This window comes from Abramis brama, assembly GCF_963993115.1.
Source record: "Abramis brama genome assembly, chromosome: 16".
NCBI lineage: Eukaryota > Metazoa > Chordata > Actinopteri > Cypriniformes > Leuciscidae > Abramis > Abramis brama.
This window is the reverse complement of record NC_139978.1, coordinates 6,215,957-6,231,526: the sequence shown is the minus strand read 5'-3', so window position 1 is coordinate 6,231,526 and position 15,570 is coordinate 6,215,957. Positions and strand designations below refer to the sequence as shown.

The 15,570-nt window shown below is 34.9% G+C and overlaps 1 protein-coding gene across 2 annotated transcripts; it reads left to right on the top strand.

The window, feature by feature from the left end:
• The first annotated feature begins 10,992 nt into the window (after nt 1-10,992).
• Nucleotides 10,993-13,806, top strand: nkx2.7 (NK2 transcription factor related 7). 2 transcript variants are annotated; one of them, XM_084087744.1, is made up of 2 exons: nt 10,993-11,601; nt 12,737-13,806. In XM_084087744.1, the coding sequence occupies exons 1-2, from the start codon at nt 11,289-11,291 to the stop codon at nt 13,243-13,245; spliced, it is 822 nt and encodes a 273-aa protein (XP_083943870.1). In that variant the 5' UTR covers nt 10,993-11,288; the 3' UTR covers nt 13,246-13,806. The 2 variants fall into 2 exon arrangements, with proteins under 2 accessions (XP_083943870.1, XP_083943871.1); XM_084087745.1 differs by having other exon boundaries at nt 10,994-11,583; nt 12,737-13,804.
• Nucleotides 13,807-15,570: the final 1,764 nt, after the last annotated feature.

Sequence of the window (15,570 nt, the reverse complement as noted above, 5' to 3'; positions counted from 1 at the left end):
TATTGCGGATATTTTCCTTTCCAACTTCTGACAACTAGGTATAATCACAAATCCCGGTATGGCAAACATCTCTGCCTGGATGAACAGGCATCACCTGAAGCGGAAAATATCAACAACCGTTCATTCCAGCCAAGAACTAGCCTTGCCAAGACCTTGTCGTTTCAATAGACAACTCAACCATCTCACCCACACAGAAAGCCAAAAACCTTGGTGTCACACTGGACAACAAGCTGTCATTTGCACCCCACTTACTAACCACAGTCAAGACGTGCCGGTTCCTCCTGCAGGACAGAATAATCTTGCGTTGGCTAGGTTGTATCCTATCTATTAGGCCTATTCATAGTTTTCAGTCATGTGACATCCATAACTGCAGCACAGGCCTGTCAGTTTTCCATCTCAACAGATGAAAAACAAAAATATGTGAACAAAATGCAGCATTTCAAACACTAAAAACAGCAGGACGTTCTAAAACGCATAACGTGAAAAACACATAAAATGCTTTAATGTACAAAAACAGTGATATTAAAAGATCAAATTCAGTATATACATCTTATTGATGATGCACATCATATACAGGCGAACAGATGAGCCCAATATATGAACGCAACCCGCTAAAAGGTTTACGATTGCTTTATAATGGTTTTCTGGAAAAGCGCTTAATGAGAAACCGCGTGTTGCGTTTGTCTTCTGGGATCATCTGCTCGCCTGTACATGTCTGCATTGTTAATAATGTGTCTTTTAAAATCATAATTGTCTTACTACATTAGTACTTAGTAGCCTACAAGCTGGGAAAGCTAACCTGCGGACAGAGAAAAGTCTTGATTTGCCCCCCATGTGGATGTGATGTCACGTGAAAACTATGAATTGTAGGCCTACTAGCATTTGTATTTGTACAGTAAAAAATGTCTATGCTAAAATGCAACTAAAACACTTTTGTGAGTAGCTTTGGATACAAGCAACTGCTTTTTGGGATAGTTCACCAAAAAATGCAAATTTCTTCACATAAGAAAGAAAATCATACAGGTTTGAAGTGACATGAATGTGAGTAAATGACAGAATTGTCATTTTTGGGTGAACTATCCCTTTAAATGTAAATGTATAAAATTATTGTACACTCTCAGAAAATAAAGTACATAATTGTACCTTTAGGGGTACAATGGTTTGTCACTGGGGCTGTACCCTCAAGGGTACAATATTGTACCTTAACCTTTAAAAGAAACGGTACATATATGTACCTTTTAATGCTTTTATGTATATATACATAAAACATATATGTACCTTGAGGTCCAATAATAAGCCCTATGGGGTACATTAGTGTAGATTGTACCTTGGGGGACAGAAATGGACTCCTACTGTACCCCTATTTCTGACAGTGAGATGGCAAAGGTCAAATCATTTTGAGAAATGTTTGAGTTCATATTGAAATCACTTCTAAATTTCCCAGTTAACAGGGAACATACTCAGAACTTTGGAACCTTACGTTCCGACAAGGTTCTCTGTTATGAACAAACATTCTTTCAGTAACATTAATGGAACGTTCATTCAAAGGTGTCTCTCAAAATGTTATCACAAAAAAATGTTCATGGAAAGTTTTTTTTCCTGAAAATTTTTAGATGCGTTTGTTTAACTTTCTGGCAAGATTCTCTCAAAGTTATATTCATGAAACGTTTGTTTTAGAACGTTTATAGAACGCTCAAAAGTAATGTTCCCGTAGTGTTTACAGAAAAAATAAAGTGGAGTGTTTTCTTAACCAAGAAAAAACTGGACGTTTTGAACGTCCAAGGAACATTCAGAAATAACATTTTCGTAACTTAATAGGAATGTTAGAAAAACATTCTTAGAATATATTTTTCTTAGCTTGGGTTTAGTGTCTTAGCAAATCTGATCACAGTCTGAGACACTGTTAAGATCTCAATCTCTTATCAGAAAAATCTGAGAACCAGGAGACGCAAGCAATACCCCCATTTTAATCCTATTGCTGTCTAGGATAAACAATTGAGAGTCCCACTTTAGTTTATGGTACAATTCGCACTATTAACTATGACTTTTGCATCAGTAAACTCCTGATTTCTGCTTATTAATAGTTAGGTTGTGGTTAAGTTTAGGTATTGTGTAGGATTAAGGGATGTAGAATATGGTCATGCAGAATAAGGCATTAATATGTGCTTTAGAAGTACTAATAAACAGCCAATATCCTAATAATATGCATCATAATATGCATCATAATTAGCAACTATTGAGAATTGGACCCTAAACTAAAGGGTTACCCAATTGAGATTACTCACACATCTGCAACCCAAAGTGTCATGCCTTTTCAGACTGAACGGGTGAGGATGCCGCCTCAAAAAACGAAAATAAAAAGAGGTGTGACATCTATGGTTGCAGCAACACGACTGAGAGTCCGTCTGCACAGATATTGTGATGTAAATGGAGCCAGATCCGCAGCAATGAGGAGTCAGCCGCAGGGGAGACAGACAAGAACCGTAATGAGAGATAATGTTTTGTTATCTGCTAAATCACTGGCATCTGCCTGAAACTGGAGAGAGGATTTCTCAAGCGTTCTCCTTATCTCCTCAATTGCTCTTTTTTTTTGACACGTTATACTTTCTGTAACACTGGCAAGCATCTCAGCTTGGCTTGATGACAATGCCACACTTAATCTATGCTTGTGGCTCTTACAGCACTAAATTAGAGCACTAACACCAGTAAGTGAAAGGGCTTTGAGTGCTGAGGACGGTGCATAAACAATGCAAATGTGTTAAGTTCTTAAGAATAAGTGAGGGCGTTTTGGGGTTGTATTTACTGAAAATCTTCACAAACACAAAACATTACAAAGCTGCAAACAACCGTAAAAGAATCCCTCGAAATATGAACGATGATCCAATCTTTCAGCAGTTTTTAAATAAGGTGAGCTAAATCAACAGCATTTGTGACATAATGTTGATTACCAGCAAATTAAATAAATAAATGAAATAATAATTCAACCTGTCCCTCCTTTTCTTTCAAGAAAGCAAAATTCTGGGTTACAGTGTTGAGGCACTTGATTACAGTCAATCTGTAAACATTAAAATATTAGCTGTTTCAATAAAAGACCCAAACAATATGATTTTACTGTGAAAAACTCTTTCTGTGTTTTTAACATTTTCTGTGTAAAGTTATAACCAATTTTGCCATTTTGTTGCCGTGGCTCTAAAAGGATGAAAATGCTCACCTTTTCCAATGTAATACAATTCTGATGGATAAAATTAAGTCCTGATACATTTTTCCACTGTTTCACTCAGAAATACACTGACTTTTTTCTGTTCGTTTTGCTTTTGAAATAAGTCTTTTATGCATTTATTTGACAACCAAAAAACCAAAAAACACCAATATTGTGTAATATTTTTACAATTTAAAATAATTATTTTCTATTTGAATCAGGGTTATTATAGTTAACTAAAACTAAAATTAAAACCATTTTCACTGTAAAAAAGTTGCTGCCTTAAATTTAAGTACAATCAACTTGTATGTTTAAGTAATTTGAACTTAAAAAAGGCTGAATATTTCGTAACTTATTTTGATGAGTTAAAGCAATGCAAAAACATGTTGTCATAACATATAATCATATCATATTTTACAGTGTTCGTTATAAAATAAACATTAACTAAAATAAAATACTTTTTTCATAGTTGCAAGACAACATTTCTCATTTTCATTTAGTTTTGATGTAATAAAACTTGATGTACTGAAGAAACTAAAACTGGAATAAAAAATAAAAGTATATAGATAAAATGTATTAACTAAAATTACAACATAAAACAGAAACTAACTCAAAATATTATTAAAATAACATTGATTAATATATATTTTAAAATATAATTTATTCCTGTGATCAAAGCTGAATTTTCAGCATCATTACTCCAGTCTTCAGTGTCACATGATCCTTCAGAAATCATTCTAATATGATGATTTGATGAAACATTTTTAAAAACAGTTGTGCTGCTTCATATTTTTGTGGAAAATGTTATATTATATGTATTGAATGTTAGAACATTAGTTTATGTCACATTATGTCAGTCCACATTGACTTTAAATGATAATATTATGTCTCTTTACTGTGGTGAATAGTGTGGTGTGTATCCTGTGGTTAATCTCTGCATGAATGTCTTGTCAGTGGTTAAGAGACAAACTGCTGTCAGTGGTTAAGACACAAGCTAGAGTCACTGCAGCTCTAGGCAATGATCTGATCTATGCAGAATGCGGTTATGCAGCTTGAAATATGTTGTAGTAACAATACATAATGCAGCACATTCGTAGAAGAAAATGGGACATGAATTGAGAAATCAAAATTCCCTTGATCTTTTGACATGTATAAGGTCATTGTACAATAAAAACATCAAGTAAGTTTCAAAACTCAAAACATCCTCGTTAGTCCAAAAACAGCTTTTATTGAAACCAAGCTCAGAAAACAGCTAGTTTTGGATTTCGTCATATTATGATGTAATAGTGCGACGAAAGACCACCTCTGCAATAGAAAATCAACGCCTACTTCAACGTCATCACATCTTTGGCCCCGCCCACTGGAGCATTAGTGAGATGAGAAGAAGAGAAGAGAGAGACAGGATCACTGGACTAAAAATAACATTACCTTCCAAAGGATCCTAATGCTATGAAAGCACTAATGGTGATTTATTTTATTTTCAGCTATGTGAACGTCTCAGTAGAACATTATTTGTTTTTTCCGTACATTTTTCAACTGTGGATTCTTTGGTAAATTAGTTGCAATTTCGGTGCAGGCTTTGACTTTTACTATAAGATATGGACTTGACAGTATTGCGACAACATGTAAGTAACTTTGTTAATTCTAATGCCTGATCATGTGACCAGTGATTTAATGTTTTTTGTACAGTCAGATGTTCTTTGTCCCAAAATCATTTATTGTTGTTCATCAGCAAATCAAGCCAGAGACTAAACGGTCAACTTCACATTGTTTCTTTTAGTAACATGAGAATTTAAATTGTGAAAAAATGTATATACAGATCCAGGATGGTTTTGGCAGGAAATTGCATACAAACGTCACTCGCCTGTGCGTGTCTCGTCATATCTGTAAATAGAGAAAAGTTGCTCCAGCTACTCCAGCTACACCAGTCTGGTGTGAGAGTGGCAGAGGTTAGTTGAAGCACAACTAAAACAGTGTTCTTCCGCAAAAATGCTTGAAGTTTGGCTGTTACATTGTGTACCTTTAAAATTAAACAAATTATTAAAAAGAAAATTAATTAAATACATTTTATGAATTAAACAGCTCGTAAACATACTTAAATAACCCTTAAACAATTATTTAAGACATTTCTCCTATTATAGAACCTTTTTTGGCAGAAAGTTTTTGTTTTTACTATTGAGTTAAGAAAAGAAAAAAAATCTAGGAATGTAAGGTGAATACACATCTTTATCTTTAGCAGTTTCAGCGCATTTTCTTCTCACCAGCAGGGGGCAGTGTTTTTAAACTCATAAAAGTTTACCACAGTGTGTCATTTCATGTAAGTATCCCTAATACATGTTTTAAATTTTATTTATATTTTTCACAGCTAAGACAAGATTATCAAGACAAAAAAAAAAAAAAATTGGATTGTCAAATGTAGCATAGATCCCATTTAATATTTCTATTTTTTATTTGGCAACACTTTATTTTTTATTTTTGTAAATGTTAGTTAACTGCATTGTTTAACACGTACGAAACAATAAATAATACTTATCAATCATTTATTAATCTTAGGTAATGTTAATTTCAACATAAACTAATACAATTTTAAGATCAAAAGTTGTATCTGTTAACATTAATTAATGCACCGTGAACTAACATGAACATTTTTATTCGCTAAAATGAACAAAGGTTAAAAAATGCTGTAAAATATATTGCTCATTGTTTGATGATGTTATGCAGTGAATTAACCAGTTAACAATTTATTTTATTTTTATGTATTAAATTATTGTTTTGTTTTTTTCGAAATCATGCTAAAAGTTGATCTTGATTAAACGTATTTGTCCACAGAGCGACTGAAATGCAGATAGTTCAGTTTTCCAGCATCAGTGTTTATCAGTGCTGCTCATTCAGAGCCTGTCTTGAACTGTAATAGCCAGACTTACAGGGACATCTAGTGGCTACAGATACACTGGCAGCAATATAGACTTCTATTGATTTTCCAGCAAATGGATTGGCAATTGATATGTAGGCGTAGGCTATATAAACTTATAATGGAGTTTTCCTTTTATCCACGGAAAATTACAGCACGTTTACTCGGCAAAGAGCTTTCTGGCAATTAGGCTATGTCATTAAAACACAAATGTCAAAATTCCACGCGCGTTTCCCAAAAGCATTATTAGCCAATATGTTCGCAAGTTCCGTCGTTATCATCAGTTCCTCGAGTCGGTGTTTCCCGAAACCATTAACGAACCTTCGCCAAAAGCATCGCACAGTTGTGTGTTTGAACGACAGCTCTCGACCTGTGGTTATAGCTGAGTTTCTTGTTTGCATGGCATGTGGACCAAATAAATACTTATCTTGAGCAAAATAAGCATATTTTATACAAAATATATACAAATGTAATGTACATCTTTCAGTTTGTCAAGAGATTTAAGTTTTTTTAGAGCGTGCATGTGCACTAGCTATACACTGTAAAAATATATATATACTGTATATATTTTCATGATTACAACATTTTTTTCTTTTGTCAAATCAACTTGGATAATTTATGTGGTTCAGATAACATAATATTTTTAGTTTATGTTGATTAAACCAATCTCCTTCATTGTATTAACTCAAACTTAAAACTTAAAAGTTAAACCAACAATATATTTTTTATAGTCAAGAGGGAGCCTATGATTGAATCTTGAAATAATGCAAAATAACTGAGAAAAATTAAAATTAGTCCTCAAATGCCATGTCTGTAATTTATAGGGGGATAATCTGTCATAAATCAATATGAAAAGGATTAATTTTATTTCTGAAAAAATTATTCATCCCCCAAAAATCGAATTTTGTGCAGAATCTTTTATTCTTCATAACCTCCAATAAACACTTCCTGTAAGTGCTTCTGTCAGCTCTCTACTGCAATCTGGCCCATTCCTCGCTTGAAGAAGCTTCCGGATCACTGATAATCTTTGGTTTTCACATTACCACTGCTTTCTTCAAATTCCACCAAATATTTCCAATGAGATGTAAATGTGAAGACTGTGCAGGCCACTCAAGAACACTCTATGACTGATCCCTGACCCTTCAGGAGGTTTGGATGTATAGGTTGGGATGTTTGTCCTGCAAGGAAACTTTGATCATCAAGCTTCGGTCTCTGCACTGAAGGATCACCATCTTTGCCAAAATGGCTTGATACTTTAAAGAACTCATGATGTTCCACTTCCTGCAACACCAAAGCACCCCATAACAAGACTGGACCTCCTCCAAGTTTGACCAGTTTGAGGTGTTCTTTTGCTCATAAGCTTTGCCTTTTATTCCACCAGACATACCGCTGATCCATGGGTCCAAAAAGTTCCAGTTTGGTCACATTGGTCCATAAAACATTCTTCCAGAACTCCACAGGTCTATCCAAATGAAGTTTAGCATGTTCAAGTGGGTCTTTTATGTACTTCTTGGTCAAGAGTAATTCTGCAAGATGTCTCAACATGAAGGTCATATGCTTATAGTGTTCCTCTTTCTTCAGGTCATCTTGCAAGTCTCTGGCAGTAAATTGAGTTGGGTTTTTTTTTCTCAGTTGCTCTGATCTAACATTTTATTCCCCTTAATCATATTGTGTTTTTTCTTCAAAACCCTCAGAGATTTTCTGATACAACACATTTTAAACTTATAAATAAGGCTGTTGCTGAGTCTCTATATATAGGAACTTATAATGTTTTGAAAATCTTGTAGGCATAGACTTAGGTGAAATGGCTGCTGGCAATTTCTAAATGTATAACAGCACAAGCTAATTCAGTTTTTTTTAATTCACATTTAGGAATTTAACATGTTTCAGTTTCCTTTAGTTGAAGAAGAAATAATCAAAAGGAATAAAAATAGGCCTACCATGTTGAATACTGCTGTCTGGTCTTTTTTCAATCATTATTTGACACAATGTGCTCTTGTTAGCACCATATATGGAGTGACTAAAAATATACTTCTGCAACATCTGATAAATGCACATTTGGATGTACATGTATGTAAGGTAAAACATATCCATTGGAAACAGGAAACAAACTTCCCTCTTCATGCAGGACTCTCATCATGTGAGCTGTCAATCAAAACACACTCCTTCATGTATGAGGTTACAGGTTTGAGAATTACACTGCGACTGAATCTCGAGTAACGTTTTGATGGAGTTCTCCGGTGACCAAGTGTTTAAAGAAAGGCCTCGGAGGCGAGGGTTTCCTTTCAGTTGCCATCAGCTCTCTTTTTTACAGTATGATTAATTAGGGTTATTACTTAACTGCCGTGTTACCTTACATCGCAGAGACGAGCCCATCCGTTTCGCTCAGAGGCCAAAGGATTGCTCGAGTTTTCTGAATGCTGGGGAACTCGTGAACAGGACAGAGATGCGCAATTATAGTCATTACCTCATCAATGAGTGACAGGATCAAAGCTGTTCTGTTACACTGTCTACTATAAAAGCCTGGACACACTATATATATTATTGTTACTCCTACAATTTAAAATAATGGTTTTCAATTTACATTTTTAAATATCATTTATTTCTGTGATGAAAAGCTGAAATTTCATCAGCCAGTCTTCAGTGTCATGGTATATACAGTTTATCATAAAAATATGTACAACATGAGAGATGAAAATTATGAGTTATGAACAAAATCGAGTGCAGAGATCAGGGAAATCTGGGTTAACTATCGCAGTATGTTTATAGAAGCCTATAATAATCAACAGTAAAACGAAAAAGCACAAATTTAAAAAGTAGGCCTACGTAAAATGTGAAAATGACAAACAAGTGTTTTTGGTCAAAACACTGTAATTGAACTACATAAAATAACTTTAAAAACACGTCTGAAAAGAAAATGGCGACCTGGCATTGAAAAATATTAATACGATTAACGTTCAAGTTGCATCTTTCAGTTAAAATCTTTATTACTATTGTTCTCTTGTTTACAGAAGAACTATTAGAAAATGATTAGGAAAATGACACTGGGATTTTATTTTGGTGGAAAGAATTCACGAAACAAATATTTTAAGAGGGGTTTGAGTTTGAAACAAAACCACTACATAGCCTACATTTGTTTAATTTGCACTCAAACACTAAAAGGTAATATAAAAATAATAATGTATTTTTTAGTTTATTATAAATGCATTTGGATGTACCATTTCAAAGACAATAGAAGTAATTATGAAATAACATAGGCCTAAAGATGTATACTTTACATGTAAAAAATAAAAAAAATGTAGGCCAACTCTTAAGTTTCAAAATTTGCATTTAATATAAATTAATATATAAATTTGAAGTATAATACATTTTCATTTAATTGCAAATAATATTCCATTAAGTGTCCGAAAACATTATCAGATCACACTTAAATATATAGCCTAGTCTTTAAAAAGAGGCTATAATATTTCCGTAAAAAGAACTTCTTAAAACTGTGTTAGAGAGTAATTCTTTTTCGCATGGCCATGCATGAAGCACACAACACCTAAGTTGAGTCGAAAATGTAACGAGCAATAAATATGAATGGTGATCTTCTGGAGACTTCTGACCACAACTGTACAACGACGACGTGGTGATTAGATTTGTATCATTTATTCATTTTTATCGTAATTTATTTCATTATAAATAATTAATTAATTAAGAACATTTCATTTGAAAATGTGGTTTCTATCTTTATAAACGAGGGAATAATAAATAATAACCTAACGCGGGCCGCGGCCATTAAATCTAGTAGCCTAAAAGTAAATAAATGATTCAAATGAAACATGAAATGTTTAACTATACGGGAAATAAATAAGGTTTGGCCACTGAATGCTGTCATGATGGACTGAAGCTGGGCGTCTGAACCTCACTCAAGCATTGCAGGCTGGCGCCAGAGACTACATCAGGTGTAGGGTTACTGTTTGTTGTGGCCTGTGTACACTAATAGGCCTGTTGGATGTCACTGTCGGCGTCACCTTTTCGGACATCCACTTTGCTTCAGCGAAGCACAAACCAATTTACCCGTATGGTTTCAGGAGGGTGAATGGAGGGAGCGCCTATATGAACACTGCTAACATGTTTGTATAATATTAAGTTATTTAACCAGATATCTTGGCCTATATTACGTTAAATAAAACAGCATAAATTAATGCATTATTAAAATGACTGAATACCATGTGCCACATACATTAATGTAAATATTATCGTTATTTGTAAGGGTTTTGAAACACTGAATTTCGAATGGTTCTCATGTGATTTTTTTTTTTTTTTTCAAGACAGTGATTGAATTATGAATAAGTCTTAAACTATTCCAGACCATGTCATATCATGGCATTTGAATTTCTTAGCAGATCCATAAGGTTTCATCGAAAAGTATTAAAAATACTTGGCCTAACAGCTAGGCTTGTCTAGTAACACTGGACTATATCAGTTAATACTCTAATAATTAATGGCTAATAATAGTATCAACTAAATCAACTAAAAACAAAAAAAATGTTGAGACTATAAGCCAGAACACCTTCATACTTTAACATTCCAAATGAACCGACTCACATTCCACGTTTTCCATTTCCACCTGGATTTATTTCTAGCCTTTAATACATTAAACTTCGTTTTTGTAACCTAATAGTCAGGCTTAATCATATTAAGTAGGCTATTGATTGAAATAAGTTAACGGTAATTTAAATGTTATTACCTGTAGCTTAGGTAAGCCCACTCGACAAAATAGTGTGGACTCGCCTTTAAATTGCACATTAAATGGCATTTCAATCTCAACGATCCTCTATCGGAGACTTTTAAACACGCTGGTGTGAGTTCGGACAGGTGATGATGGGACGCACAGAATGGGAGGGGTCAGTCTGAGATAAGGACGCTGTGTATTAGATAAGAGCTCTTCAACAGCGGAAAGAGGAAGACAGGGGCTATTCTTCATCTAGAGCTGCTTCTGAGAGGAGATACACGTCAAACAACAGCGATACGTCGAGAAGAGTGGACCATATTCTTCTGCTTACCTGTGGACATCTGTAGGAACTTTACAAACTCAACTGATGTCGCTTTGCGTTTGAGCAGGTGAAACGAAGAAGCTTTCTTTCACCTTTCTTCAAGCACACACACACACACACACACATCTGTCGAGCGATGCTTCCGAGTCCCGTAACCTCGACTCCGTTTTCGGTGAAGGACATCCTCAAACTGGAACAGCAACACGCTCTGAACCCTCACGCACTGATGGGTGTCGAGCAGGACTCGCTTCAGCTTCAGTGTATTCAGAGCACCCTGAGCCGGAGCCTGGATCTGCTCTACAGCCCCGAGAACCACAGCACGGGCACGGGCGCGGGCACGGAGGATCAGCTCAACTCACACGAGTTCGACACGCTCAGAAGCTCCTGCGGGTCTCCAGCCGAGGAGGACATGGATCCAGGCGAAGACACAAGTAGGATATTTATAGCAAGTATGATTTGACAAGTAGGATACTTATAGCTACTATTTATAGCTCCAATTGTCTTCTTTCAATAGATGCACTCAAAAAAAAAAAAGTCAATTAATAGCAAAATTTCATCAAATTGAATTGAATAATCCTTATATGGTAGCCTAGGCTATTCGTATTACGAATAAAGAATGTTAAACGAGTTAAAAAACTAGAGCTTAATAAAACATTTTGTATAATTCTTAATGGAACAACAAAGGAATGCATGTGATTCGTATTCATAAATGTAAACATAAATTCAACGTAAAAATAAAAACAAAAAAAATAAACGTAAACATAAATGTTTAAATTTACGTTTAAGATTTATACAAAATGTTTATTATAAATATTATCATAATATGAATAATATGTAATGGTTATTCAATTCAACTTGATGAAATTTGAAATTAAATGCGTAACTTTTTTCGTATCTCGAAAAAAAAAAAAAAAAAAAAAAAAAAAAAGCTTACATTTCTTTTATGCACATATCGGGTTTAGGAAAGGGTTTGGGGCTCAAAAGGGGGCTTTCAAGGGGTTAACTATAATATAGCCTACTGTCAAAGCATTGCAAGTTGTTGGTTTTAAATTCTTAGTTACAACCCCAAAAAAATATTTCACAGTCTGACACAGTAATTTAAGTTGAAATGACTTAAACATCCAAGTTGATTGTACTTAAAAATATAAGGCAGCAACTTTATTTTGCAGTACCGACTGATCGGTTCTGTAGGCAGAATTCTGGTAGCCTAAACTGGGACACAATTATCCTGAATTAACCAAAAAAAAACCATAACCCTTTAGTTATGGTCCAATTCTCACTATTAAATTGCTTATTAGCATGCACATTACTAGGATATTGACTGTTTATTATACTTATCTGCATGACCCAATACCTAAACGACAACGTACAACTTTTAATAAGCCGTAATTCGAGTGTATTGAGGCAAAAGTCGTAGTTAATAGTTATTTATTAGTGAGAATTGGACCCTAATCTAAAGTGTGACCTAAACATAGATTATTAGCCCTAACCCATTTGTTGTTGTATTTATTGATCCTCTTCATTTTGTGCATTTCATATTGCATTTATACGCGGAATATATTATATTATTATTTGATTTTTTAGGCCTGTGTCCATTTGACGACTCCAGTTATAAAGAGGAAGCACCCCGGGAGAAGCCAAAGCAGAGGCAGCGCAGGAAACCTCGAGTGCTCTTCTCTCAAACTCAAGTGTTCGAGCTGGAAAGACGCTTCAAGCAGCAGAGATACCTGTCCGCACCCGAGCGAGACCACCTGGCTCATGTCCTGAAGCTCACCTCCACGCAGGTCAAAATATGGTTCCAGAACCGGAGGTACAAGTGTAAGAGACAGCGACAGGACAGGAGCCTGGAGCTGTCCGGCCCGCGGAGGGTTGCGGTGCCCGTGCTGGTGCGAGATGGAAAACCCTGTCATGGAGCTCCTTACAATGTCACTGTATCGTATCCCTACAATAACTATTACAACAGCTATGGAAATAACCCATACCACTGTAACTTCACCTCTGTGCCCTCGTTTGCCAACACAAGTCAAATACCGAACCACTTTGCGGATATGAATCTGACGACGGGAAGTGTGGATGGGATCAGAACTTGGTGAGACATGGCATCGGTCCAAAAAGAGAAGATTTTTGGATTAAGACTATATTTATCCGAGTGGCACTGCTGAAAAACGCTGAGGAGAAAACATTGTCATTGTTGTCTGATTTTATATATATATATTGTTTTTATATCAGTGGTTTACAAAAAAAAAAAAAAAAACACCAAATAAAGAATAAATATTTAATAACAGTATTTTGTCATGCTTATTTAGAGCCATTTTGAGATTTTTCAAGAAGGCTAAAATATTTTTTAGATATATTAACTTTATCGTGAGGCTGTGTTGATTGTTATTGGCGTATCCCTGAAATAACGACTTAACATAGCCTTTCTATAATAGGAAAATAGAAATACTGCTGGTGTCTGTGAGTTCAAATGTGACTGTTTAATTAAATCTGAAAAGTGATTACAGCCTACATCCATTTCAAATTAATTTACTGTATTTTTCGAATGACTTGATTTTCTTAGCTCTAATAATACAAACTGGTTGGCCATAGTTTGTCCTTAAAATATTAGGCAGCAGCTAAACTAGTTCAAGTGGATTTGGACAACGTGTGGGAATTTATTTGGACTATTTGATTATCTAAGTAACACAAGACACAAGAAAGGTTGCAGACATAGCCTTGCCTCTGTACAAAGTGAAGATTTTCAGTTTCAGAGTTATTTTTTATCTGAATTTTATTATTATTAATATTATTATTCGCAGCCGCTGGTATAACCCAATAACGTCAGGTTGATTTAGTCATATTAAATATTTTAGAGTAACAAGAAAGAAAGAAAGAAAGAAAGAAAGAAAGAAAGAAAGAAAGAAAGAAAGTTTATGCATATGAAACAATGCTGCTTGAAAAAAAAAAACATTTTATTTTTTTATTAGCCTAACATTTAAAAAAAAAAAAAATTGTATCTCAGCAATTTTTGTGTGCGTAACATTTTTTACTTTACAAATTAACATTAGTCAACACAAAAATATTTTAAGATTTAATGTTAGTCAAATCGATTGAAAAGTGATAAACCCAAAGTTAAGCAAGACGCTGCAATTCTCTGCAACGTCGTAAACTAAACCAATTAAATTATCTCCCAATCTTAACGCTTTCCAATGAGCTTGTCATTACACTCACATTAGCCAAACAGATCCAACAATTGAAGAGTCGTGATAAGTCAGATAGCCAGGATGCAGTGCTGAGAGTAAACAGAAGAGCAGACAAGCCGGCACTCTCTCAGCCTTGTCTCGAGATCTGAAATCTGACTGCGAGCCACCAATGATAGGACCTGTCTGATAAAGCAACTCTATAGGAGAATCTTTACAAATATGCAAATTTAGCGCCCTGCTTAAAATAACAATAGAAACCCTTAAAATTTGTAATGGGTTAAATTTTTATAATGGCAATTGTATTGGTTTTAAGGAAAACTGTAATGGTCCCTGGGGGTCTCTACTAATTTGTTGCCTATTGGTGGTGTGTTAAAACCATTAAATCCTAATGGAATATTGCACACACGAGGACAAGGGGTGTCAGGCCTGTGTAACAAAACCAGCCCAAGGGCCAATCAAAAATAGCTCAAAACACGCCCAGTGACCTATAGCTTATACAAATATGAAAACTTAACATATGCCACTCCCATATAGGCCTACCTAAAATACATATTTGCCGTCATTGTTATGCGTTATACACAATTTCATCTTGAAAATCACTAGCCAATAAACAATGTTTTCATAATTAGCCTACAATAAAAGGCTATGTCAAACCTTCAAATCGCGGAGAAAAAAATCAACACGCAGCAACAGTTTATACAAGTTGGCAACAATGAAACCATTAGGTGATGGTTTTAATGGTTAAAGCTTTGTGATTTGTAATGATATTTATTTTATTTTTTTCAGCAGGGCGGCTTCAGCATTAGAAAAGCATATAGCCTAATGTAATTTCGTACAGATTTTATTTCAGAAATTTTATAGCCTATTTCTTGAAGGTAATAGCAAAGTCTGCTATAAGTGACTGCAGGCAAATCAGATCTTTTCAGGCAGACTGTCCGCACTATTATTTGCAAGTGATCAAATAAGATTTGTGTGTCCAAACATAACCAACTCATACCTGCATGGGTTGCTTTGGTAATGACGTAGTATGTGTACCCAGGGGCGTGTACACACACACACACACACACAATAATTTTTAGAGACATTTGTCAGAGACATATTTCATGCAGAGAACGTTCGCCGACATGCACGCACGCACACACACACACACACACACACACACATATGCAAAGTTTATATTGAGAATACAGCATGTTAAATGACTAATTAATGCCTATGATGTTTTTTATTTATTAG